The sequence below is a fragment of the Cornus florida genome, unplaced genomic scaffold (assembly GCF_030987335.1).
Source record: "Cornus florida cultivar Cherokee Brave unplaced genomic scaffold, ASM3098733v1 CherokeeBrave_3.0.0_Hap2_Chr05, whole genome shotgun sequence".
Classification (NCBI taxonomy): domain Eukaryota; kingdom Viridiplantae; phylum Streptophyta; class Magnoliopsida; order Cornales; family Cornaceae; genus Cornus; species Cornus florida.
Window position 1 is genome coordinate 23,292,207 of NW_026775575.1, and position 27,861 is coordinate 23,320,067.

At 38.2% G+C, this 27,861-nt stretch overlaps 1 protein-coding gene across 2 annotated transcripts; it reads left to right on the forward strand.

Moving 5' to 3' along the window:
- Nucleotides 1-314: 314 nt before the first annotated feature.
- LOC132306196 (protein ENHANCED DISEASE RESISTANCE 2-like) lies at nt 315-23,389 on the forward strand. 2 transcript variants are annotated; one of them, XM_059803510.1, is made up of 21 exons: nt 315-787; nt 3,056-3,130; nt 3,271-3,324; nt 3,401-3,466; nt 3,544-3,605; nt 3,823-3,953; nt 14,450-14,496; nt 14,592-14,689; nt 17,615-17,710; nt 17,814-17,878; nt 17,972-18,043; nt 18,304-18,450; nt 18,571-18,851; nt 19,454-19,517; nt 19,653-19,828; nt 21,099-21,200; nt 21,323-21,373; nt 21,478-21,621; nt 22,003-22,098; nt 22,577-22,678; nt 22,930-23,389. In XM_059803510.1, exons 1-21 carry the CDS (start codon nt 578-580, stop codon nt 23,020-23,022), a joined length of 2,232 nt encoding a protein of 743 aa, XP_059659493.1. In that variant the 5' UTR covers nt 315-577; the 3' UTR covers nt 23,023-23,389. The 2 variants fall into 2 exon arrangements, with proteins under 2 accessions (XP_059659493.1, XP_059659495.1); XM_059803512.1 differs by lacking the exon at nt 21,478-21,621.
- Nucleotides 23,390-27,861: the final 4,472 nt, after the last annotated feature.

Below are 27,861 nucleotides of genomic sequence, written 5' to 3' on the forward strand. Positions count from 1 at the left end.
GTATTGATTAACATGAATTTCTTTTAATATAATTATGAATTTTTTTGAATAATATGTAAATTATAATAAATAAAAATTATTATTACAAGTTTATAAAAGTTTGTCGAGAAATACTGGTTTTTTTTTTTAAGAAAAATTTATGAAAAAGTTATGTGATTATGGAAAGTAATTTTTTTCAATTATTATTATTATTTTTTTTGTTTTTGTTTAAAGGGGAAGCAATTGTCAATTGGTCTGGCACACTGTACTCTCTAAAATCGAGGGCAATAAAGTCATTCGACATTTGTATTATTTGCCCGGCAATCTTTTGTCTCATCACATATGCAGTTACGCACCAAATCGAGGCACAGGGAGAGAGAGAGAGAGAAAGAGGGGGGAGAGAGAGATAGAAAGCGCGTCACCAGCAGAGTTTCATTTCTTGTAAGAAGTGATTCTCTGATTCCCCTTAGTAGGGATCAGAGGGTCCTCTCATTTCTTGAATTCTTGGTTGGTTAACTACTGAATACTGAACACAAGATTCACACACATATACACACACGTAACATATATTTACATCTGCAATGGGTTTCCACTTTTGATGAGAGAACTCAAGAGGAACCAAAAAAGAGTTGGTGTCTGCGGATTTCTGAAAGAAATGGGTGTCTCGCAAAATGATGGTAGAATGGAAGGATGGTTGTATCTCGTTCGTTCCAATCGAATTGGTTTGCAATATTCGCGAAAACGCTACTATGTTCTTCAGGATCACCATCTCAAAAGCTTCAAATCAATACCCGTTTCAAAGGAGGAGGTTTCCCTTTATTCTCTATATATGTGTGTGTGTATATATATATCATATATTTGCGTCTCTGTTCACTTGTGTGTAGTATGTATTTATTGTCCAATTCTAGTGCCGCTGCTCAGTTGAAATTTTGGTTGATACCCAAAATCTCATATTATTGGGCGAGTTGTTTTTCATCATTATTTTATTATGATGATTTTTGTAAAATTAACTTTGTTAGTGGGTTTCTGTTTTTTATTTATATGTCATGACTATTTTTAATAATAAACATTGTTTCATTTTTGTTTAAAGGATGGTGTAGGAATAGAATATAGGATCATAGATTTGAATAGATGAAATTAGTCATCCTAATTTTTAATTAGGGTTTATATGCATATTTGCGTACATACATATGTGTTATGTATGTGCTTCTCTGTCTGTGACACTTTGTGTAAAACATCTTTAGTTTCTTCTCAGTTTGTTTTCCCCTGTACCATGATTTATAATATCAGGTAATTAATTTTAGGTTAATTCAATTTGAATTCGTTAATGATTTTTTATCATTATTGTGGAGTCAGTACATTCTGTTCAGGGTGATGTACAAGAATGTCAAGAAACTATTTAGGGTCTTTATTTTGAAATTTGGGGGTGTTCTTCTTTCTGATTAAAGTTTGTTAGAGGCGTCCTTTGTGTATTGGGTGTCATTTCTTTGATAACTACAGTAGTATTAAAGCACCACTAATATGTGAGATCCCCACTAACATAAATCATCAACAAGCTTACAGGCATCAACAGGCTTAATATTTGCTTGTTTGATAAGGTCAACAACTAAGATATGCTAGTGGAAATTGAGATATGCTACTTGTTGGATTCTGCTTTTAGTTGTTTTTTTTTTCTTTTTGTTCTTTTTTTTCTTTTTTTTTGTAAAACAACTTGCTTGCAGATTTTTTGGATGCAGAAATTTGAATTTGGTTGAAGTTTTAAAAAACCATTTTTCACATGCCTTGAATACTCCAGCACAATATTCTTTTCCATGATCTACAGTTTTGTTTCATGCTTCCTGTAGTGTACAAACATATAGATTTTCAGTTTTTCTTATATTGTGGTTGATGTAGTATGGCAGCTTGAATTTATGATATGATCATTCTAAGCCCCCCTCTTCCATCCCTAATCCCAACGCCCTTGTCACTCATCTTTTTCTTCTTTATTGCTGAAAGCTCAAGGGACAATTCTTCATAGATGTTTCCAGTGGCTCCATCCTTTGCCGGTGCAATCAATCTAGCGTAAGAGGTGCAAGGGTCAAGTTCTAATTACGACTTTATGACATAGGTGTATGTGTTATATATATCGAAAGAATACATCTCATAGTACTGCAGTATTTATAATTTATGTGTGTCATTTGGTCAGAGGCTTCAAAATCATCGGATAATTATTTCTTCATTGTAGGGTAGTGTCTAGTGATCTTGTGAACTTTGATCACAAACAGCTTGGACTTATTGTTTTATGTTGAGTGGCTGTATAGGCCATTAATGAGGGGAACAGAGGTGTTTGGCAAATAGTTCTGTTTGTGTTTTTGTGGCATTTGGAAACAGGAAAAAGAATTTTCAAAGTTGAGAAGTTTGTGTTCTAACTGCTAAGCTTAACCTTAATTTGCCTGGAAATAGTTATCTTCAGATGCAGATGTTGATTGGAGGAGCTCATTGCTCTTGGCGGAATTAATAAGCTCATGCTTTTCTGTTGTAATCTGTATTTTCTGCGTATTTCTGCATGCACATAGGCTTGAAGGTTTCTTCATGAATATTTTTTATTGTCATTGATATACATGCACAAACACATATCAGAATATCAAGATATTTAATGTGTGGGTGTGGCATGTTAGGCATAAACTGATTCATAGATTGCTTCTTCTTTTTCTTTTTTTAATTTTTAATTTTATAAGTGGTTCATAGATTGCTTTGCTCAATGTTCCAAGTTTAAAGGCACACAGAAACATTTGTGCTGTTATTAAGATGTAGCCACATGAATTAGAAAGTGAGTGGAATTATGTCAAAACGTGGATCCAATATATTAGCAGGTAGCTAAAATGGTTAATGAAGTGTTTTTGCATTGTGGATTAGTAATGTCCATAGTACAGAATAATCTTTTAAGTAAATTAAGGCTCTATTTTATAATTGTTAATGCACTTTCATATTATCAGCTTTGCTCTCTCTCTCTCCCTCTCTATTTATCTCTCTCCTGCATTTTACACATGTACCAAAAGTATCCGGTGTTAACTTAAAATGTTGACTTGTATGCCAGGATCCTAACAGGAGTGCAATCATAGATTCCTGCATTCGGGTGATGGACAATGGGAGAGAGAGCATTCAGAGAAAAGTATGAATGTTGCACCAAATTTTATTTTTTACCCCCTAGGGCAGTGATGTTTTATCTGTTTTTGTTTTTCTAATTATTTTGTTGAAATAATATGTTTACTTTTCTTTGAGATTGTACTGACACTTTTATATCACTTGCAGGTATTTTTTATTTTCACACTTTATAATACTTCTAATCACAATGATCAATTAAAGGTGTGGAGACTCTCTTGTCAAAATTGTACTTTTCATGATGAAATCTACGTGCATAATTCATGAAAAACTTAAACAGTTGGGAGCAAGCTGTCCTGAAGAAGCTGCAAGATGGATACATTCCTTTCAGGAAGCAGCTTTAAAGGTTTCATACTGCTCGGTTTTCTTAATCTGCATCAGTACTGTAACGCTTAAGAGACTAATTATTTTATATTTATGCAGGAGGACCTGGATCCAGGAGAAGATGCAGTGGGTTGTCACAAGAGTGAAGGGCGATCTTTGAGGTATTTTAGTTATGTCTAGAATGTTTATGTGACCAAAGATGTAACTCCTAATTTATACCTTTTCTTATTCTCAGTTTTTTTGGAATCATTCTGTATCTTTTTGCTGAAAAGCAACTATGCTAAAAATGAATTTAGCATTTAAATTCATGGTGCTGATGTGATATCTTGAAATTTGGGATCCTTTTCTGGTTCTGCTTATATCCTCTGTTGTGCACAGGTTAAGCTGTTCCAGTAGGGCACATCACATAAATTCCATAGACTGGACTCTTTGTTCATCCACACACACAGATCCTACGACATCTGATGTTATTGCACCTTCACCTTGGATAATTTTTGGTTGTCAGAATGGTAAGTATTAATTTTATGATCTGCTTTTTGAGGCTGTCAAAATTTATTTGTTGTTTTTAAAACTGAAAAGTAAGTACTGAAATATGTTAAAGCTTGTTTGTTATTGTCTGAATTTATTAGAACTGCTTGACAAGTGTAAAACATTTAAGTCTGAAAATTGTTTAGTTTACAAGTTACCCTCAATATCTTAAAGTAATCTTTTTTTCATGGTTATAATTATAGGAATAAAAAAATAATCATTCGACAATAAATATCACTCAAAATAATCAATTATACAAACTACCTTAATGTCATAATTGACCATCACGACAGTAATTGTAATTTGTAAATTAGAGAATAAATTGAGTTTTACAAATTAGCATGAACTTGAACATTTTTTTTTTGATAAGTATTATAGATAGCGCTAAAGAGGGGAGCACATCCCGAAGACTACACAAGGGCCAAATAGGGCCCCTAATCACTCAAGTATCCACAAACCCACCAGACCTGAAAAGGCCAAAGATCACATCCCTTCAATGACGAGCCACCTGGTAATGAAGAAGGAGATGATCCACTGACTCCTTGTCTCTCTTGCACATGTTGCATTGGTTCACTATAGTCTAACCCCCTCCTCCTCAGGTTGTTTATTTAAGAATCTGGCCCAGAGCCGCCATGATCCATACAAGCAATAAAAAGCCACCTTCAGGGGTGCCTTCGTGTGCCACATGACCTCCATGGGAAAGGAAGAGCTGAGCGCTCACCAGTCTCAACTCTCAAGTAGAAAGAACTCACCATGAATCTCCCATGAGAAGAGGGGATCCACATCCACTCATGAGTCCCCGTACCCTCTACCCTCTCACGATAAAGCTCTGCCAGAAAATCAAAGATGTCCTCCAGCTCCTAATCCTGGAAGGGCCTCAAAAACTCCACATCCCATGTCAGGCCTCCACTATCAAGATGATAACAATTGACAATCATGTCATGTCTGACGATCACAATCTTGAAGAGCTTAGGATAAGACATACCCATAAGACATATAAGGAGCTCTTTTAACAAAAGTAAAATTTCACCTAACCAATTTGTGGAGGGAAATTTTCCCACCACTCATGAAATGTCACATGTCGGCAGAGTATAACAAAGAGGCCCAATCATATACACAGTCCAGAGGAAGAAGCCCATTGCATAAAGGTCCAGCAAGATAAAGCCCAACACCCGAAGCGGCCCAAGGATTAAGATCCATTCCGACAAGCCAAGCTTTAGGTTACAACCATATGCAGCTGGCAACAATGCCCAAAAGTAAATGATGTACAATTATGAAAATTTAAGGCCATATATGTAACGGTCCGTAACGGCCCCAAAAAATCCTAACTATAACAAATATAAATACAAAGGGCAAGACCCAAAGAAGATCATCTGATTCCCGTTGTAATTAGCCTTTGCTTTTCCTTGATTTCTTTCTCAATACTCTATTTAACAGTTTGCATATTTTCTTGATTAAGTGTTGATATTTCTGGTCGAATCATTCGGGCTGAAATTTTATACACCTACACTTTGGCGCCGTCTGTGGGAAGGGGACTAAAAGCCTCTCACCCCCATTGTTGAGTTCTTTGATTCATGCGACATCGTTCCGGGATGGCAACGGGATCAGACGCCGTTCAAATGCAGCAGCTAGAAATCATACAAAAAAAATGTGCGAAGAGATGCAGGAACAATTCAATACCATGCGTCAAGCGAACGAAGCCAGTGCCTAGTAGATCAATACCTTAAGGCAAGCTAATGAGGCAAGTGCCACTCAAATCAATGCCTTACGACAAGAGAACAAGGAGCTCAGGACTGCTGTTCAGCGGGCCAACATGCCTCCTCCCCCGCCGGCTGCTAATCAGCAGAATCCTCAAGATCAACAACCCGAGTGACGGAATGAACAGCTGAACGTACCACCAGTCCCGACAACTCAAAGGGACAATAACAACCTTTAGCGGCCAAAGATTCCTTCACAAAATTCTAACGCACTTCGAGTCATGCCCGAACAAAATGCGAATGACGCGGCCAATCAATCCCAAATAGTGGCAGAATTTACATTAGGAATACCGAGGCAGACACGAACACAAGGCTTTGAAGATCCCGCCGAATCCGAGAAGCGCATCACTTTGATTCCAGATGGTTATTTTCAACATTTGACTAACAACGATATCCTGGCAAGTTTCAGGAGAAAAGTGGATGCGCAGATCAAGGGATTGAAGGCCCAAACGCCCGAAGACATGTCCAGAGAATTCATAGCCTCCATAATTAAAACCCCCTTTACCGATGAGATAGAACTAGTCAAGAGACCAAAAAAGTTCGTCATGTCGAAATTTATTAAGTTTGACAAGACCAGAGATCTGATGAAGCATCTGGACCACTACAGCCAGGAAATGACTTTGGATGCACGAAATGATCTGTTCTTATGCAAGATATTCACATCCAGCTTAAAGGGAGTAGCACTGGAGTGGTTCAAAAATAGACCTCATAAATCAATCTCGGACTTCAAGACGCTATGCAAAGCTTTCCTAGCACAACATTGTGGGAATAAAAAACTGAAAAAACCATATCCAGCCTGTTTACCATATGACAAATGAAAGGAGAAAAACTTCAAGATTTCCTGACCAGATTCAACATGGAGTCCTCAAGAATCTCCGATTGCAACCAAGTCACTGCTGTGGAAGCATTCAAGATAGCGATGATCCAAGAAACCAGGTTTAATGACTCTTTGATCAAAAAGACCATGTCGACATGTCAGAGCTAAACGCAGGGGTCCATAATTACATAAGGCTCGAAGAAAGCGAGGCCTACAGGTAGCATAGGGCGACACTGGTCACAATGGAGGGCTGTCCCAGAGAACGGGTGAACATCCAAAAAGCTCAATGGGAACCACCGAGCTTCAAAAGCAGAGCCCCAGAGAAAAGTTCACGGGTGGCTGAAAAGGTGACCCCACTCAGGACCACGCTAGCAAGATTATACCAGGAAAACAAGGGCAGAAAGTTTTTCCAAATCCTTTCTCCCATAAGGCAACCGATGGATCAAAGGGATCAGAGCAAGCACTGTGCCTTTCACAACGATTTCGGTCATTTAACTAATGATTGGAAGAGCTTGAGAAGGCAAGTAGAAACCCTACTGACGAAAGGAGAACTCACCGAATATCTGTCCAAACTAGTCAATCAAAAGCAATCCAAACGGCCTAGGCTTGCACCGAAAGCATCATCAGATAAACAACCTGTTCGTGTCATCAATATGATCCATGGCCATCCAGAAAAGGATAAGGAGCCAAAGAATTCCTACAGAATACAGCTCAAGCAAAGCTCATAAATTTGTAGAATTGGAGAAGTCAACTCAGTTGGGAAAATGGCTGGAGGAACTTCCCCACGTTCTATAGGCCTATCGGACAAGTCCCAGGCGTCCAAGGGGTGAAAGCCTTTTCACATTGGCCTATGGATTAGAGGCTGTAATCCCCACTGAGATAGTGGCACCAACCGTTTGGAGCTTGGTTTGGAACCCAGATCATAATAATCAGCTACTGGAACAAAATTTGTGCCTTTCACAACGATTTCAATCATTTAACTAATGATTGGAAGAGCTTGAGAAGGCAAGTAAAAACCCTACTGACGAAAGGAGAACTCACCGAATATCTGTCCAAACTAGTTAATCAAAAGCAATCCAAACGGCCTAGGCTTGCACCGAAAGCACCATCAGATAATGAACCTGTTCGTGTCATCAATATGATCCATGGCCGTCCAGAAGAGGATAAGGAGCCAAAGAATTCCTACAGAATACAGCTCAAGCAAAGCTCATAAATTGCGTAAAATTGGAGAAGTCAACTCAGTTGGGAAAATGGCTGGAGGAACCTCCCCACGTTTTATAGGCCTATCGGACAACTCCCAGGCGTCCAAGGGGTGAAAGCCTCTTCACATTGGCCTATGGATCAGAGGCTGTAATCCCCACTGAGATAGTGGCACCAATCGTTTGGAGCTTGGTTTGGAACCCAGATCATAATAATCAGCTACTGGAACAAAATCTGGACCTCTTGGAAGAAAAGAGAGAAGCAGCATCAATCAGACTGGCGGCATATCAACATAGACTGGTGAACAGCTACAACGAAAAGGTGAGGCACTAGAGTTTCAATCCCGGTAGCCTTGTCTTGAGAAAAGTGGAGAAACACGCGGGAAAGCTTGAGCAAACTGGGAGGGACCATTCAGAGTTATAGATGTAATTGGCAAAGGGGCTACAAACTCCAATATTTGAATGAAACCGAAGTGGACAAGCCTAGAAATGTAATCCACCTCAAGAGGTATTTTCAATAAGTTGTAACTTCAATTCCTCTTTATACTATTGGCAACAGATAGCCCTAATAAAGAAGTCCCCTTCATGCTTAACATGTCCCACATCGAAAAGAAATGAAACTAAAAAGTAGTTAATAAACTCAGATTCAAGTACTAGTTAGTGTCAAGGAGCACCCCCTAATAAGATGTCGCTAGATTGCGATCGGTGCTTGGAGCCGTTCGGCTTTCTTTTTTTTTTTTGGGCTTGGGCCGCATTCCCTTTATTTGGGCCAAAAAGGATGGGATTGTAAGGAGTGCCCCCTGATAATTGACCTGACACCCGATCACATATTTTCAAAATTTAGCTAAGGCCCAAAAAACCTGAACGGCCCCAAGCGCCGATCGCAATCAAAGGCAATGGCCCGAGGAGCCGGACGCTCGATCATATTTTTTCAAAATTTTGCTAAGGCCCAAAAAGCCGAACAGCCTAAGTGCCAATCGCAATAAAAGGTAATGGCCGCATTCCTTTTATTTGGGCCAAAAAGGATGGGATTGTAAGGAGTGCCCCCTGATAATTGAGCTTGACACCTGATCACATATTTTCAAAATTTGGCTAAGGCCCAAAAAAACCTGAACGGCCCCAAGCGCCGATTGTAGTCAAAGGCAATGCCCGAGGAGTTGGACGCTCGATCATATTTTTTCAAAATTTCGCTAAGGCCTAAAAAAGCTGAACGGCCCTAAGTGCTGATCGCAATAAAAGGTAATGGCCCGTACAGCCGGATGCCTGATCATGTATTTTCAAAATTTGGCTAAGGCCCAAAAAAGCTGAATGGCCCTAAGCGCCGATTGCAATCAAAAGCAATGGCCTGAGGAGCCGGACACCCGATTATGTATTTTCAAAATTTGGCTAAGCCCAGAAAAGCCTAACGAGCCCAAACGTCGATCGCAATCAAAGGCAATGGCCCGAGGAGCCAGACGCCCGATGATGTATTTTCAAAATTTGGCCAAGGCCCAAAAACACTGAACAGCCCCAAGCGCCGATCGCAGTCAAAGGCAATGGCCCGAGGAGTCGGATCCAAGATCGTGTTTTTTTTAAAATTTAGATAAGGTCCAAAAAAAGCCGAACGACCCCCAGTGCCAAACATATCAAAAGGCCAAGGAGCCTAAGAAATACATTTATTCTTACATAAACACGCATACGAGACCACAAAATTAACAAGGAAAGTTCATTAAAGTTCCTGATCGTTACAAAAGAGAGGCAGGATATGCCCTACTCAAAAAATAAAAAATAAAAAATAAAAAAAAATTAAATAAAAAAAAAAAAAAAAACTGCTTAAGACTCTTTCACAGAAGGAGTGCACCCTCCTTGGTAAAAGAATTAGTAAAGGCATCAACAAGCTTAACCCTAGCAGAACCCTGGAGGGAAGGACATCGTCAACAACTGACACTTGTTCTACCACAGATGCTAAAGTATAGTAGACCGGGGGCAAGACATGAGGGGCAGAGGCGCCCTTCAGAAGCTTAGCAACCTTCTTCTCGTTAGCCTCGGCCAAGGGCTCAATATACTCACCAATAAGCTAGAGACCTTGCCCCACGTCATGCTCATCAGCATCAGCATACCCCCTCTCCTCTACGAGTGTAGATTTATGGATATTTGTCGTTGTTCTTCTACACCTCGTGCAAAAATAATAAAAACCTGCAAATACTTACTAAAAATAATATAGTAATAAGCAGGGTCGAACCACTCTCAAGTTAGATTCCGAATATAGATTCAAAACATCAATTAAAGGGGATGGAGAAAGAATTTTTTTAAACAATTTTTGAATGTTTGAATAATGAAAGTAAAATAAAACAAATAAAAACTAAGATTAAATTATTTTTTTCTTTTTTCAAATAATGGGAATAGTCTTGAGGGATGAGAATCCACCACCGCAGATCCATATAAACAAATTTCTTTTGTTCTTGTCAATTTTCCTTTTATAAGCAATTCACTTCATCAATCCAATTACAACTTGGAAAGACGAAGGAAAATATAAAATTAAACAACACTTGCTTATATAAGAGAGAACATTTTTTATTTAATATGGTAAATCTTTAGTAAATAGAAGTAGGCATTCTCCGAATTACCATTAATTGGCAAACACGAAGAATTCTCCCTTTGAATTTTTTTTCAATAAAATAACACAGAATAGAAGAATAAAAGACATGTTCTAAAGAAGAAAATTAAAACAAGATATGAAAGAAATTCAATTACATGTTAACCATGGTGGCTTCATCTTTCCCTTGAGATAAGGTGTTTAAGCTAGCATACTAACAAGAACGTACAACATAAAAAAAATAATAATAATAATCTTCATTAGAAAGAACTACAAGAAATAAATTCAAGGAAAAAAAAAATCTCTAACTCTTTATTATTTTCTCTCACTAACTCTGTACATTCTACCTCCTCTATATATGTCCCTATTTATAGAGTTTAGAATGGACCGATTGGGAGGGGGAAATTCTAATTACAGAAGTGAAAATAAAATAAAACAAAAATATATCAAATCTTCCTAAAATCTTGTTGCTTTCCAATTTGGCGTGATATGCTTTCTAATTTGGCTTGATCATTGCTGATTTGATGAAAAAGCCAATTTTGAATTTGGATTGATCGTGTAATCTCACATTTTTGCTATTTTTGTCTCTTTTCTTCTCATTTTGAAATCAGCCCCTATAAAACATGAAAAGGAGGGATAAACATATTTATTTAGTAGAAAATATTAATTAATCATTTATTCTTGAGTATAAAATAGCAAGTTTTGTGCACTTATCACTCCTCAACCGGAAGGGACCCTTGAGCGAATCCAAGGCGAAAACCCTTGGCATAGCGGAGTTCTACAATCTAAACGCTGGAACATCTCCAAGCCACCGTCCTTGAAGACCTGCAACTTGGAATTGGCTTTGGCAAGTTGCAGCTCAAGTTTAGCGGCTTTGTTTTCCATCTCTCGGGATCTCTTACCGAAGTATTCAGCCGTCTAACGGCTCTTTTTGCTCTCCTTTTGGGCATTCTTAACAGAAGCCTCCAAGGGATCAATCCTCTTTTAGAGGGCTTCAGCTTGATTAGCCTGAAGAAAGGAGTAGACAGCTTCTTCAGGAGAGCGAACATCAAAAAGGAGCTCTGCAGAAGACAAACACAAAGTATCAGAGGCAAATAGGGAAACAAAGGTACACTTGAACATACAAATAATTGCCAAAATTCACTACCTCCATAATAGATTGGGGCCAAGAGAAAGGAGATCTTCAATACTCATTTGCTGCTGGTTGATCTCATCCCTGGGTGGCCACATCCCTCTGGCCAAACCCATCATAGTTTTCGGGTCCTCAGCCCCGGAATTGCCAATGGCAATCACAGAATCATCAGCCTTCAGCATCTCGGGAAACCATTTCTCTTTGGATCCCGCAAAGTCATCGCCAGCACAACCAGCGGAAGCAATGACGCCAGAGAGGAAAACCATTTCTCTCTGAAAGCCCCAGCCATGAGCTTGAGGCGCTTGGGATCAGGGGCATCCCTTGACAGCTGGCGCTTTGACACCAACGAAGATGAAACCCCCTCAGCTTTTGAGAAGAAGGGGTGTTTTTAGCCTCAAGGAGCATGTTTTTTTCGCTCGTGAGCCAGTTTCATTGCTGCCTCTCTCTCTTTTTTGGAGAAACGAGCCTTTGGAGGAGGAAGTTCCATTGTTGATGTGGAAAGAGGAGGATGAATGGAAGAAGCGGGCTCAACTTCAGAATCAGAGTCCCCAAGGTCGATAGGCTCCTTGGGATCTTGTGGAGCAAACGGGGGATCTCTAGAGATGATGTCAAGCAGAGAAGAGGACAGAAGAATTCTTGCAGAAGAAACGTTGTCTTAAACGTTTGCTTGGAGATACTCGAGCCTCAAATTTGCAAATTTATAAGGAAACAAATCAATCTTATGACCCAGAAAATCATAAATAAAACAAAAAAGCTTGACTACACAAACAAAGCAAGAAGACTCGCCATTGTCATCAAACAAAGGGACAGAAGGGGTATGAAAGCTTGACCGAACGGGAAATTCCTGAAGAGACAAAGGGCGCCAGGCACCCCTAACCTTAAAAATTTTCTCTTTCCATTCCTTATCAGAAGAATTAAGGTTAGAGAATAAAGCACGGTTCGTGCGGGTGTGAAAGTGATATCTACCTTCTTCATCCCTAATCCTATTGAGCGAATAACAAAAGAGGAGATCGGCAAAATTCAGGGATAACCTTCTGACTCGATTCAAAGCCAAAAGACATGAAAGGATACGAAAGAAATTAGGGTTTACTTGAAGAGGGGCCAAATTCAGAACCGAGAGAACTCGAAGGTTGAAAGGATTCAGCAGAAACCTGAAGGTAGACAAGTCATGAGCCGAGAAAAGCATCTCGCCCTCCTCAAGACCCTCACCGGTACTGAAATTCAAGTGGTGAGGGTACTCGTCAAGGGAAACGTCTATGGGAATATTTTTTTTCTCCTCAGTTGAAGAACGGAAACAGATTTCCTCTCCATTACATCAATGGGAAGAACAATTGGACCCTCAACAAAACACTGACCACTCATGCTGACTTCAGGCACTCCCGATTTGGATTCAGAAACCCAAGCACTCAAGGTGCGACTACTGCTCCCTTGACTCGTAACTTTGAATCGAATGGGAAAGAAAAACGAAATAGAGGTCGAAGAAGACTGACCTTCGTGAAACGGATGATATCGCTGTAAGGAAAAGGACTTCACAGATGCCAAATATCTCTCTCAGTGTACAGCCCGATGATGACAATGCGGCATATATAAAGACACAAAGAAGGTGAACGTGCAAAGAGGAAAGTGGCTGCACGAAACTCTAAAGACGCAATCTTCGAAAAAAGGCAATGATGAACATTAACATTCAGAAATTGCTCAACTTCCAAAGACAGTTACAATTCCTTACATGAATCAAATTCATAAAAGGAATTAGGGGTAAAATGTGGAGGGAAATTTTCCCACCACTCATGAAACGCCACATGTCGGCAGAGTAAAACAAAGAGGCCCAATCATATACACAGCCCAGAGGAAGAAGCCCATTGCATGAAGGTCCAGCAGGAAAAGGCCCAACACCCAAAGCGGCCCAAGGATTAAGATCCATTCCGACAAGCCAAGCTTTAGGTTACAGCCACATGCAGCTGGCAATAATACCTAGAAGTAAATGATGTACAATTATGAAAATTTAAGGCCATATATGTAACGGTACATAACGGCCCCAAAAAATCCTGACTATAGCAAATATAAATACAAAGGGCAAGACCCAAAGAAGATCATCTGATTCCCTTTGCAATTAGCCTTTGCTCTTCCTTGATCTCTTTCTCAATACTCTGTTTAACAGTTTGCATACTTTCTTGATTAAGTGATTGAAGTGTTGATCGTTCGGGTCGAATCATCAAATTTGGGCTGAAATTTTATACACCTACACAATTCACATATCTCGATCACATTATTAGTCAATCAACCTCCTTTCAAAATGTTATTTCAATACATACTTTCACATTCGTAGAAAAAGAAACAACATACTCCAATACAACACAAGAAAATCACGAATCTTCAACAGGCTTAATCAGATGGGTACCACATTCTAATTCAAATGGACATAGAAGGCTTCAGGTACTCCCTAAGCCTCTTCTCAAATAAATTAGTTTCTGGAAACTTAACAACTCCATTCAAATCAAACAAGTTTTGAACTTTGAATTATTATATCTTCCCTTACCCCAACACATCCAACAACCTATCAGCCACAAATCAATGTATTACTCATTAGCTAACTGTTCAGTGTATTAATCGGTCGTTGGATCGAACACCAAAACAGAAAATTATGACTATATACGTGAGATGCCTGAGAGGCTGGCTTTGCGGAGGAAGAGAGCCGTGAGCACCTAGGAGAAGTTGCAGATTCGTGAACATCCTTTGCGCGATAGTTTGAAAAAACAATTCAGGGCAAATTTGTCCATGAGGAAATTTTTTCGTAACTCAAATCACTGAGTGTGTTCTGCGTTCAGTGATAAGTAAACTCCCTCTCACTTGAGACTGACATATTTTAAGTGGTACCCAAAATTCCCAAATTAAGTTATTAAATGCACTTATTTAAAGAATCACTTAATTTGTTCAGATTTAAGTGCTTAATTGCATTATCTAAACATCACCTTAATGTTTAATTCTGGGATTGTGCAGGCCTCCGGCTATTCAAAGAGGCAAAGGATAGGGAATTTCATGGGAAGGTTGGTAGAATTAATTCAACATTTAAGAGTTCTAAAAACTATTTCTTGTTGAGTATGTTTTTTTATTTTTTTATTTTTATTTTTATTTTTTGCAGTGGGATGATCATCCTGCAATAATGGCCGTGGGTGTAGTTGATGGAACTTCAGAGGCCATTTTCCAAACATTCATGTCTCTTGGTCCTTCAAGATCAGAGTAAGTTTGTGGATTTTTTTCATCTTCCAATAGTTTAGTGTTTATATATTAAAGCTTTTGTAATAGCTGTAGTGTCATTACAATTTTGTAACCTGTAGTTCTGCAGAGATGTGATCCTGGGATAGACATTTCTATGTCAACAAAAGAAACATATACAGAAAGGAACTGAAAAAAAGAATTGACATGGTTTTTGACTATTTGTGTGATCAAAGACTATCAAATAGGGCACCCAGTCACTAACCAACATTTCAGAGAATCTTGGCTGTTGGATGCCCTGTCACTAAACTGCATGGTGGTTTTCTTTATTTTTCTGTTGGTATCTTATGAATTTGCGGACTTGTAATTCTATTATTCTAGGACCGAAAAAACTACAAAATCATTAGTGATGCATGTTAAAAAGTTCATACATGTGGTGCTTTATTAATTAATAAATAATGAGACTGGAAATTAAAAATTAAGTTAGCAAGAACTTCAATTTTAAGAAAGGTAAAAGGAAAACTTACAAGCTAATGCGTGGAATCCTCTGTACTTAAAAGCGATCCTGCCTCCACTAGGAACCCATGGCTCACTTTGAGATGGTCCTCTGGTGATCACCCTTCACCACCAGGTTACAATGACAACCTTCAACTATGTGCACTTAAAATTGAAGACTTGAATTCGTCTGAATTAAGCCCTAGATGAACTATTAAAATAATATGGTCTTCAAAATTTGCTTAGGAACTGCTAGAAAAATTTTAGAAAATTATTATTGCATTGACAGAAAAAGTCGACGAATTGTTGGAATGTGGTTAGAGAGTTGCCAGAGTTTGTCAGAATTTCAGTCGAAGGGTGATGAGAGATTGACGCAAGTAGGCAGAATTTGTCAGAATTTCAGTCGAAGAGTGATCAGAGATTGGAGAAAGTAGTCTAGATCCAGATACTACTGTTGGCCAGAAGCCTAAAAGCTTATGAGAGCCAGAGAGAGTTCTGAGAGATTGGGAGAAATAGAAGAGGGCTATTGTTGAGGTTTTGGATGGTTTTGAAAAACAGACCCTCTCATGCTCGTTGCCTAGCCCAACACGACATGGCAACACCGGCACGTGTTGTATTTTTGTCCCTAGCCTTGCCTAAAGGCCCTAAAAATAGTTATCCCTCTCAGTGAGTTCTTGTTCTTGCCAAATAGTGTAACTTGTACGGACCCTTTAGTTCTCTCTATGTGAAACAAGCCTAACTTTATTGTTTGAAGCATTTCAAATGATCTCTCAATTAATTCAAGATAACGAAAAATTATGAGAAATTATTAAAAACAATGGTCATAAAGGTAAGTGCATAGGTGTCCACGTCATTTGACTTGAATCAACATGTAGTATAATCTAGCAGTAGATCACAATCATTACGTGATCTAAGTCTTGAGCCTAATGCCTTTGCGTGAACTAGCCAACTAGTACACAAAGTATCTTTGATTTGATGAGTTCTCTTGGATTCCATGTTTGGTCATGCGTCCTTTTACTTGGATTTGATTATTGCTCTAGAGTGTGTAATCATACAATTTTAGGTAACAACCTTCACTTTTTGACACTTATATGGATGGACTCATAAGGTGTGTACCCCGACACTACCTTACAAGGTTATGAGTCCATTAAGAGCATTTGATCAGCTTTTTCTTTGGTATTTAGCACCATATCAGTCAATACCATATGGAGGGACATCAATAGTGCTCCAGAGAATCTCTTCATGACTTGTTGTCACCCTTTAAACCTTCTTGCGCGGATCTTCATTAAAAAAGGTTGGTTTCTTATCATAGATGACTCACTCTATTGACTTAAGTTTCATCCTCTTTGACTAATTGAAAATTAATCTTCTTGACAGCCCTTTTGTCAGCAAAACACCAGATTCCTTTCAGACTGTTAGCAAATTGCAAAATTATCATCTCATTCTTATGAGCTATCCTTCAATAATATCCAGTCATATATGTCTTTCCTTTCCACTGTATTCTCCTTTCCTTAGCTTGAGCTATGGCTTCTACAAACCAGCAGATTACCACAGAATTGGTTTTTTCCACTTCACATCAGAGGATTTCTCAATCATTCTGCTTCTAAGACAGACTTGTAGAAAATATAGAAATAGACTTTATCGTTTTACTGTTATAATGATATGTTATAGAATATATTGACAGTTAAAAGCTATTTAATATGAAGTTTGGTCATGGGGTGGAACATGATTCCTTTTTCTTTTTTCTTTTTTCTTTTTTCTTTTTTGGTTTGTCAGTGAATCAATTTTTGCTAAGAGAGAGAGAGAGAGAACTTTCCTTTATCAAAATTTGGTAATAGAGACAGGGTGGAAATACTTTCCTCTCTTGTATGTATATTTATAAGACAAGGAGTAACAAATCTCTTGCTAACAACATATTGCTTAATAATGCTGTGTAAGTGTGGTCCACGGTGGAATGGAGTTCCCAAAATAAACTTCTAATGTCATAACACCATTCACCTATTCCCATGTCGTCCACTTCTATATTTGCGCTTTTGGGCGTCCACACAGGTGAATGCTCCAACACCCTCGACAAGTGTACTGCTTTCGTTGTGGTATTTGTCAACTGCCAAGGTCCCCTTTATTCTTTTATTCATTAATGACAGAGAATTATCAGCTTATGCAACAATATTGCAAAGTACCAAATTGGAAGCCACCTATGGTGCTGACAGTTGTACACAGCTGTGGCCATCCTTGGTCCTACAGCGTAAGGATTTAAAAACACCATGAATCTAATCACCAAAAAATTCTATGTTGATCGACCTGTTCCTGTTTTTCCTGGGTTTAACGCTGAGTTATGGTAGGACTATTTGGAGAAGATCTCTGCCATAACAGATCCATGTCAAATTTTAAGTCCATTCACTATTTTTTTTTTCTTTTCCTGATAATCGAGTGTTATTTTCTTTTGTCTTGCAGATGGGACTTCTGTTTTTACAAGGGTAGTGTCATTGAGCACCTTGATGGCCATACTGATATCATTCACAAGTTGTTATATGGCGATTGGTTATCCTGGTCTGATTTAAACATATAGTTTTTATAGCAAATGTTTTTAATGGAGTTATTCAAGAGTTTATATATTGTATAGGTTCTGTGTTTGACGTATTATACTTTGCAGGGGGATGAAACGAAGAGATCTATTGTTGCAGCGTTATTGGAGAAGGGAGGACGATGGGACATATGGTAATGATATTTTTAAAGCAATGTTACAAGATAATATCACCCATAGATCCATTCAAATCAGAGAATAACTCCCTTTGGTTTTTGCTCTTGCAGTTATTCTCTACCATTCTGTGTTTCACAAGAAGTGTCAACCTCAGAGGGGCTATGTCCGTGCCTGCCTTAAAAGTAATGTATGCTTAAAATTAGAAGTTACATAAAATTTTCTTAGTAGCTATGGAGTTCCTTATATCATATGTTGTCTATATATACATTATATCTGTTGGTATTTTGTACTTGTGGTATATAAGTCGTCTAGTGCACATGCGTGCATGGTTGTGACTGAGCTAAGTTGTCCATTTTGGCATTCATTGGTCTTTTGATCTGAAATGTGCATGGTTGACTCTCATTATTCCATGAATAAGATGACATTTTTCACGCTCTTGTAGGTGGAGGATATGTAATATCTCCCATGAATCAAGGGAAACAATCAGTTGTAAAACACATGCTTGCTATTGACTGGAAATTCTGGAAATCTTATCTAAAAACATCTTCAGCCCGATCTATAACAATCCGCATGCTTGGAAGGGTAGCTGGTATGTTTCTATGTCTTACATAAATTCACCATACTCCTACTCTAATACATGTGTACATTTGCTTTCCATTTTCTGGATCTTCTTTTTACTGAATCAGTATTTCTATTTTTTGTATTTCAGCATTACGAGAGTTGTTTAGAGCAAAAATAGGAGATTACTCGTCCTCTGATTTTTCATCGGGTGAAGAAGATACTAAGGTTGGTATTCAGACAAGGGCAGAGAATGGAAAGGGTAAAGAAGATAAGGAGGAAGAAGAAATGGTTAAAACACCTTCAGAATATGCAAGCCTTGTAGGACTGAATGATGCAGCGGATGAGTTCTTTGACGTCTCAGAACCGCTGGATTATGACCAGTCAGAAAATGGCTGGCCTTCTGAATTTGGTCCAGAAATGTACTCTCAGGTATGGCCTACTTTCTCTTTTTGTCACGGGAGGGATGGAATTAATAGTTTAGGACCTGCTGCATCAATCATTGCCTCAGTTTGAGGCATACTGAAGATACCCAAACCATGATGAAACTATGGGAAGCTAGAGTATGGATGAATGCTTTCTTCAGATATTTTGTGGGTATAAATTTTAAACTTGTTACAATTAGGTGATGATCCTTACCCTCCCAATGTTCACAGAATAAAGTGGACTTCTAACATAGTCTCACTAGAAAATGAGTAAATCCAGGGGATGTGAGTGAACATACATCTGTATCTATGTACACGATAAAGTTTTCTTTGGGTAGATACAAAGGATACTGTCTGCATAATGTATACCACCAGGTAATCTGGATATGTTAATGTCCAAATACTTGGTTTTCTGCCCTTATTTTTCTCCGCTTGATTCACTTCACAAAACTAACCCCATTATGCTCACCCCCACTCTTCAACCTACTTTACTCATTGCTCATTATTGTCTAGGTATTACTTTGCATTTCAAAAAAATGCTGTTAATTACAGTAGATGTTTCTTGTCCTGGTTTTCTCACTTGGCTCCTTTGGCTTGCGAGTATTACAGGATATCCGCCAACCCAGGTTGTCAACTGCTGCTGGTTTTGTGAAAAAATTGCACGACCTTGCTGGTGAGTCCAACTTGTTCAATCCATATTAAACATAATATATAGACTGGTAGGGTCTTCCCTTTTCTGGTTGTTCCCATAAATAGTTTTTCTTAGTTTTCATGAATTACTGATTGCTGAGACTCCTGTACGCTGCAGTTCATAAGAGGGGTTATGTGGATATACAAGAGATGGGGAGGGAAGATGGTGTTTCATACGTCTTCGGAACCACTCTTCCAAAAGATCCTACCTGTAATTTGCTCTGCAGTTGGACAGCGGAAGATCCCTCTACATTTCTAATTCGTGGAGAGAAGTATCTAGAAGACCATAAGAAGGTGCCCAGGAATATATAATTTTAATAATTGGAACTCCAAATCTGCAATTTATTATTCTTGTCTTGATATTGGGCTTTCTGTTAGCGTTTGGACTCCTTTTAGCAGCAGCAGTTCAATAATTAATTTAAACTGACACAAGTTTTTTGAGGAAAAGTTTTGCTTGTATTTCATGATAAGGAGGTCACTTTTTTTATGCAATGGTAATTGTTTAGGCTGATAAGTTTGAGAATGTGGTTCAAGTCTGTGATCAGTCATTTTTTATAAAATAATGTCAAATGGTTGTCTTGAGTGTTCCGCTCCCAGAACCCTGTATATGCCAGACTTAACACCTTTTTTATGGTACATGATGTGTTCATCATGCTCCGCAATTGAAGTAACCAGTTTATTGATGGTCTTACTTTTAGTTGCATTATATTGCTACTCTGAAGGACAGTGCTCTCTGATAATCAGAGTACAGTTATGGGTTTGTTTTTCGTTATCCTCATTTTTAGTTATTGTGTGTAAAATATGTTACCTGGTTCGAATATATATCAAATTTGAGGTTCTATCTTCTTAGCTATCCAGCAAAACAATAGTTTGTTTGAATTTTTTTTTTTTCATATACTTTTGTCCTTTCCTGTCACAACAAATACGGTACAAAGGAACTAAGGGAGCCTACTAAAAAAACTAGTCTTAGATGTATTACACCCAGATATGTTGAAACCGACTTAGCTGAGGCTTAATGGTGTTTGGTTTCCAAAATCTGTAAATTTGTGGGTTTAACATCCAAGGGACCATCTTGCCAGCACAGAGTCCTTAATCATGGTAGTTTTAAGAACTATATTTATGTTATTTGTGTGAAATATCGACTCAGGTTCAGTTGAAGATAGAACTATAGATTTGTAGGTGCTCGCGTTAATTGAACAAAAGATTGTTTGTACACCTTTGTCCCTTTCTGTTCCAATAAATATGGTAAAAAGAACCCCCCACCCCCTTCTTTTCTCTCTCTCTCCCTCTTCCAAACAAAAGAAAGAGGAGGAAAAGGGTGCTGACTTGGAAACTGGTCCAGACAAGGCTGGTTTTTTTTTTTTTTAAACTGTAAATTTGAGAGACCAACATCTAAGGAACCATGTTGCCAGCACAGTGTTAATCACGGTACCGTTAGCAAATATAATTATATTTGTTTCATTTGTGTGAAAGATCCCCAGACCCAGAACTCTAATTTGAAGATAGAATCATAGATTTGCTGGTGCTTGTTTAGTTTATTTATCCTTCTGTTCCTTCTTTCCAGATTAAGGCCAAAGGCACACTGATGCAAATGGTTGCTGCAGATTGGCTGAGATCTGACAAGCGAGAAGATGATCTTGCTGGTCGTCCTGGGAGCATGGTTCAGGTTGATCTGTTATTTCACATAAAATTTCGTGTCAAATTAAGATTTTTTGTCAGAAATGTACTCATTACATTATCATGGTGTTATGCGGTCGAAAGAAATCTGATACTAGCTTTCTTCCACAGAAATATGCAGCAAAGGGTGGCCCAGAATACTTCTTTATTGTAAACATACAGGTGAATCTAGTTTTTTTATTTTTTATTTTTATTTTATATTTCCCCCCCTAATTGTGGTATCAGAAAGAATCAAATATTTCATTATGAAAACCACAATGAACCAGGTCCCAGGTTCAACAACCTATAGTCTTGCTCTATATTATATGATGAATACTCCTGTAGAAGATGAACCCTTGCTAGAGAGCTTCATCAAAGGAGATGATGCATATAGAAATTCAAGATTTAAGCTCATACCATACATATCTCAGGTTAGTATATGTATGTGATGGATTCTGCATGGAATTAAATTCCTAATGAGGTTATTTTTCTCTAATTTTATTGTTCCCAGAATAATTTATAGAAACAAGAAATATGTTTAATTTTATTCAAATAATAGTTGTTTACATTTCTCCATTTTAATAGATTTGCTTTATCAAATTTTTTAAACATGAGCCCCGTTGTAATCTCAGTCAAAAGTCCTCTCTTGTGGTCTATGATATGAAGAAACTAAAATTAGTAAACTATGCATACCAACTCCTATGATTTCTCTTCCAAAATAACACTATATGATCTTCATTATGTTGCATAAACCCCATTTCACATCATAAATAGTCCATGGATCACTTGCTGCTTATACTTTGTTTTCTCAGGGATCATGGATAGTCAAGCAGAGTGTTGGAAAGAAAGCATGCCTGGTGGGTCAAGCACTTGAAATTAATTATTTCCGCGGGAAGAACTACTTGGAGGTAAAGTACAATAGTTTTGTCCTAAATAAACAGTGAGAGTAGGTGAAGTTCAAACCATTTCTTGCTCATTTGCATCCCGCATAATTTAATTCTATGGACTCTTATACCATAGCCATGCTTTGGTAGTCGTAAGTTTTATGCTTTTGCTAGTCCGTGATTGTAAAAGTGGGCTTTGGCTTGTATTCTGGGATGTTCCTGTCTTAAGCTTTTGAATACCATTCACTTTTGCTATGGGAAAGATGGATTACTGGATGTTCCTGTTGTTTTGGTGAAGACGGTTAATAATCCAATCAATGCCTTGATTTAATATACTGTGATTGGTAGCAAAATGAACTAAGGAACTTAATTTAAAAAGAGCTCTCCAATAGACAATCATGTATTCAGTCTCAAATTAAAAATTAAAAGAAACAGGTTTATTTGGCATGGGTGTTGTCATGTTATGATATGTTGATTCTGTAATTTTTAATTCTGATTTCAGCTTGGGATTAACATTGGGTCATCTACGGTTGCAAGAGGTGTGGTCAGCCTAGTGCTCGGCTACCTGAACAATCTGGTCATTGAAATGGCGTTTCTAATACAGGTAAACTAACTATACCTAAAAAGATGGCAGCGGGTTCTTCAATTTTGTAATAAATTATTTGAACCAAGACAAACCATTCTGGTGCATTTAGTTCCTCATGTATTTTGAAATTGTAAACCAAATTCTCTCCAGTTCATTGGTTGCTTTAATTTTAAATAATGTTCTTCACTCTATGTTGCATTCACAGTAGCACCTTCGTTGATAATTCTAATAATATAAACTCATCTCTAGATTTTAATTTATCTGCGCAGTCTAACACACCAGAGGAACTCCCGGAGTATCTCCTTGGGACCTGCCGCCTTAACCATTTGGACACCTCCAAAGCAGTCCTGGTGAAACCTTGATCTGCTCGAGTCCAGTTTTCTCTTCCTTTGAAGTTGGGGTTATTGAGTAGAACCTAAAGGGTAGATGATGCCAAACTAAAATGTTTGTTCTGCAAACCAGTTTGCCAATATCATTCTTTCATTCAATCAAATTCAAATGGATAGCATTGTTTCGCGTCACGGTGATTGTAAGGAAGGATAGCCAAACCTCTGTATAGAGACTCTCAACTAGAGTTCATACTTACAGCATTGATTTGTAAAAAATGTTCGCAGCGTTATTTCGTGTTTTTTTTTTCTTTCTTTTTCTTTTTTGACATATCATTTTGTCATGAATATGAACTACTGTACATGATAATGAGCATATACACTTGCACATGAATCTTGGGTATTGTTATAGAGTGATCTTATGGGAAACATGATGGAGACTCGAGTATTCCAGTAAATATAGAGATTAAAAGGAACTTGAAACAGGTTTTGTAACAGCAGATAAACTTGATTTAGTGACTTTTGGTGCCAATTGTGTATTATGGTTGAATTTCAATAAGTTTTGTCACTAACTTTGTTCGTTTGGATGTAAAATATTTTTTTATTTTTTGGTATTTGATTTTCGTAAAATATTTACAAAGGAAAAATATATTAAAATTTTATAAAAATAATTTATTCATTAATTTTTGTTAAGTTATTTTATACATCCCTCCTGAAGGATTCAACCTAAACTTTGATCTCGATTTAAATTTTTGCCAAACACCGAAAAGTATAAATAAAAAAAAATATTTTACTTAAAAAATGAAAATATTTTTTGCAAAAAACTATTTTAGGTCGAGCTTAAACCTCCAAATGTGTGTGCACAATGTTGACGATAGAGCAACATTTTGGTATCTATTCCTTTTAAGAAAATAATACTACTATAAACGTTAAATAATGAACCCAAGAAAAGTTAGGTAAATCATTTGAATGACCTGTCCACTTATCGGCATAGGATGGATGGCAAGAAGCTAGAAATTCAGGAGCTTGAACTTTTTCAGGACGTTAAAAAATATTATTATTAGTTTTTTTTTTAATCTAGTCTTTTAAGAGGACGAATTTTAATATTTTTTTATTGAATTAATATCAAATATGTTCATAGTGGATCCAAATGATGTAATGGTTTACTTTTTATAAGTTCAATGTAAGAAGATTAAATTGATAATATTAAAAAATATATATATACAGTACTTTTGAGTTTTTAAATGAGATTTTTACAACAAAAAATGTGAATTTGAGACAGAGATAGTTAAAAATAGCAAGATGGCACCATCCAAAGCATACGTGTATGGACACTTCTATGATTTATTTTCTCGTTTTTTCCCTCAAATTAAGGACTCTTCATCATGACAGCAAGGTCCAAAAGGTAGGACATTGAGAAAATACAGAAACACGAGCGAGGAAAGAACATCCGAAACAAGGAAACAGTGTTATATACAATATGTGTGTGTGTGTATATATATATGGAAGTGTTAACACCTAAAATATAATTCGAGGCAATCATGCCACGTGGTCAGAAATCATGAAGTCTGAACTTTGGGTCGACCCATGGTCATCAGGGCGAGAGATTAATTTCTAATCATGGCGATCCGATTTAAGGCTGAGAATGAAGAAGAGTGGAATTTTTTGGGCCATTAAGACTGATATAAGGTTTTGAGCCCATAACCGGCCATGATTGAGAGTCTCGGTCACTATGGCTATGACTCCCAGTCTCAATGGTCATGATCATAAGTCTTAGGCCAAAACCTTCTCAGTTATCTTGGCCATGATTGAGAGTCTCAGTCACTATGGTTATGACTCCCAGTCTCAATGGTCGTGATCATGAGTCTTAGGCCAAAACCTTCTCGGTCATCCTGGTCATGAGAGTCTCAGTCATCATGATCATAAGTCTTAGGCCAAAACCTTCTCAGTCATCTTGGCCATGATTGAGAGTCTCAGTCACTATGGTTATGACTCCTAGTCTCAATGGTCATGATCATGAGTCTTAGGCCAAAGCCTTCTCGGTCATCCTGGTCATGAGAGTCTCAGTCATCATGATCATAAGTCTTAGGCCAAAACCTTCTCAGTCATCATGAGAGTCTCAGTCTCATGGTCGTAAGTTTTAGGCCAAAATCTTCTCAGTCACTATGGCTATGACTCCTAGTCTCAATGGTCATGATCATGAGTCTTAGGCCAAAACCTTCTCAGTCACTATGGTCATGATCATAAGTTTTAGGCCAAAATACTCTCAGTCACAACTTTCTCAATCACAACGGTCATGGTCAGGACACCTTCAGTCATAATGGTCATGATTATGAATCTTAACCAAGATTTCTAATCACTATGGCCATGATCAAGACTTATGACCAAATATGGTCATGATCAGGGGTCTCGGGTCATAATCACTTGAGGAATCTTTGGGGTAATTCAAATAAAGACCAATTGTGAATCCCAATGTTTCGAGAACCCAACAAGTCAGGTCTAGAAGTTTGAGGAAAGCTTGAAATAGAAAAGGACAACTTGACAATGTAAGAAGTTCAGAACTACAGATGGAAGGTTCTCACCAACATCTGATGAGGAAAGTCAGGATTGTCAGTAATCAGATGACTCCAGGCTAATGTACAAATCAAGCCAGACATGACAGGTGCAGAGAGCTGAAAATGGCTTGAAGACCAAAATCATCAAGCATGAAAGAATAGGCACCATTTAGTCAAAAATACTATGTCAGACATACTTGTATCTGCCTATAGAGGGATGTGCAAGTTAGTTAACCCTTCCAGCTGGTGGTTAGGAAAAGTCACTTTCAGCTTACAACCAATCAATTTCTAGAGAAACGGTTGAAAGGGACAACACCAGGTGGAAGCCTCTATAAATACCCACTCAAGCATCACAAGGAAGAGGTCCAAGACCATTTCTAAAGTTCAACTTTTAGCATTCCTATCATTTAGCACTTAGCTTTTATTTCATTAAGTTTAGCTTAACACTATCAGTTTAGTACTTAGTTCATCTTCTAGCATTTAATACTTTAGTTTCCATTTCAATCAAGAGTTTGTAATTCATTCATCATTGTAATCAGTCAAGTTCAATGAAGAAAGGTTTGCAGATTCAGGTATATTTATTGTCCAGTTAAGTTGCTTCTAATTCATATTTATCTTGAGTGTTTAAAGTCCTTTCTTAAAGGCAATAGCAACCTTAAGGAGAGGGTCATTCCTACTCTCCAACTTTCGCCTGAATCACCTTAGGTCGGTGACCCGACCTGATAGGAATAGTTTGGCAAGAAATATTCGAGTCCATCAGGACTCTGGCACGCCCGCGTTCTAGGTCAGCCGTTCATTGGCTAGCGACCTCAGACCACTTTGTGAGCCAAACAACTTTGGCACGCCCGGTGGGACTTGTGTTTTATTTGTGAATGGTCGTCGAGACTAGGTCACAGACTCAGACTTCAGCTGGACAAGCTAACCCTCAAAGGGAAGATCAGGAAGAAAATTAGCCTGCTCCCATCATGCAAGATTCCGGGTCTGAGCATGAAGAGGGACATTAGGCTAGCCACCAAATGGCGGCCGAAAGTGTCAACAATATGGTGACACGATTTGAAAGTATAGTGGAGGCTTCCCAATGCCAAGTCGCTTGGGAAATCAACAAAAATATGGAGCCATTGGTGGCTTCATCTCACATGACTAATACTCAGCTCCAACAGCTGAATGAGGTGATTAATGCCTTAGTGACTCGTATTGATAGGCAGGTTATTGCTCAGCCGCCTAGGTTAGAAAACCAGAATGATAGACCCGTGGACTAGTTTCTTCCTCAACAAGTTGGTCAACCAGAAATAGGTGTCCAGCCACATCCCATGGTTAATGGTCCTCGACCAGTAGCTCCAATTCCACCACAAGTCCATCCAGTAGAGCAATGAGTGAATGGTCACCAACAACCAAGATGGAGGAATCATGACCAACCTAATGGTCGACCTCCTTATTTTCAACCTCAAGTCTTGCCACCTCAGGCTGCGAACCGAGGGGGGCAAGAGTGACATAACCCTTGGCCCAATGTCCCTTTTCAGAACCAAGTCCCACCTATGGTCATGACTAGAGAGCAATTGGCTGAGGTCATACAAGAACAGTATGGACCAGCTTTAAAAAGGCTACTCGACCTACTTTCAGGCACCTATTTCCTGATTGGATAGATCAGATGGATCTCCCCCAAAATTTTCGGGTGCCGAACTTTGCAACCTTCTCAGGAGAAGGCAACCAATCGACTCTTGAGTATATTGGCTATTTCACATTAAAATGTGGGCCGCTTAGCAACAATGATTGGTATAAAATGAAGTTATTCTCTAACACTCTCACTGAGACTGCCTTCAAGTGGTATCTAAACTTGCCACAAAATTCCATCCACACTTGGCAACAGATGCAGGATGTGTTCCATGATCAGTTCTATAGGACAGAACTAGAAGTCTCTATGTCTGACCTATCTAGGATCCATCAGTTACCAAATGAGGATGTTGAGACATTTTTGGCTAGGTTTAAGAAAGCACGAAATAGGTGCCAACTTACTTTGCCTGAAGAAGAATTTGTCAACTTGGCCCTTAGCGGTTTAGACTTTGAATTACGAAAGAAGTTCAAGGGTACTCATTTTGGAGATTTGTTCCAATTAGCCGATAGGGTTACCAAGTATGAAAAAATCTTACGAGAGGAAAAACTCCTCTCGGGGGACCTATTATAAGGACCCTAATTATGAAATACACATGGTTGATACAGTATACGATGAACTAGAGGTCGATGCTGTTGAAATTATTTCAAAAAAACCATATGTATGTAAAGCTTTAGCTAAGCCCTTAGAGACTGTTAGTGGTGTTCAACC

What these genes read in the sequence shown, in the direction of transcription:
- LOC132306196 (XM_059803510.1), top strand. Translation starts at nt 578, where the DNA reads ATGAGAGAACTCAAGAGGAACCAAAAAAGAGTTGGTGTCTGCGGATTT. An exon ending in GTCCAGAAATGTACTCTCAG is followed by an intron (nt 18,852 to 19,453) that starts GTATGGCCTACT and finishes CGAGTATTACAG; the next exon opens with GATATCCGCCAACCCAGGTT. An exon ending in GCGGGAAGAACTACTTGGAG is followed by an intron (nt 22,099 to 22,576) that starts GTAAAGTACAAT and finishes TTCTGATTTCAG; the next exon opens with CTTGGGATTAACATTGGGTC.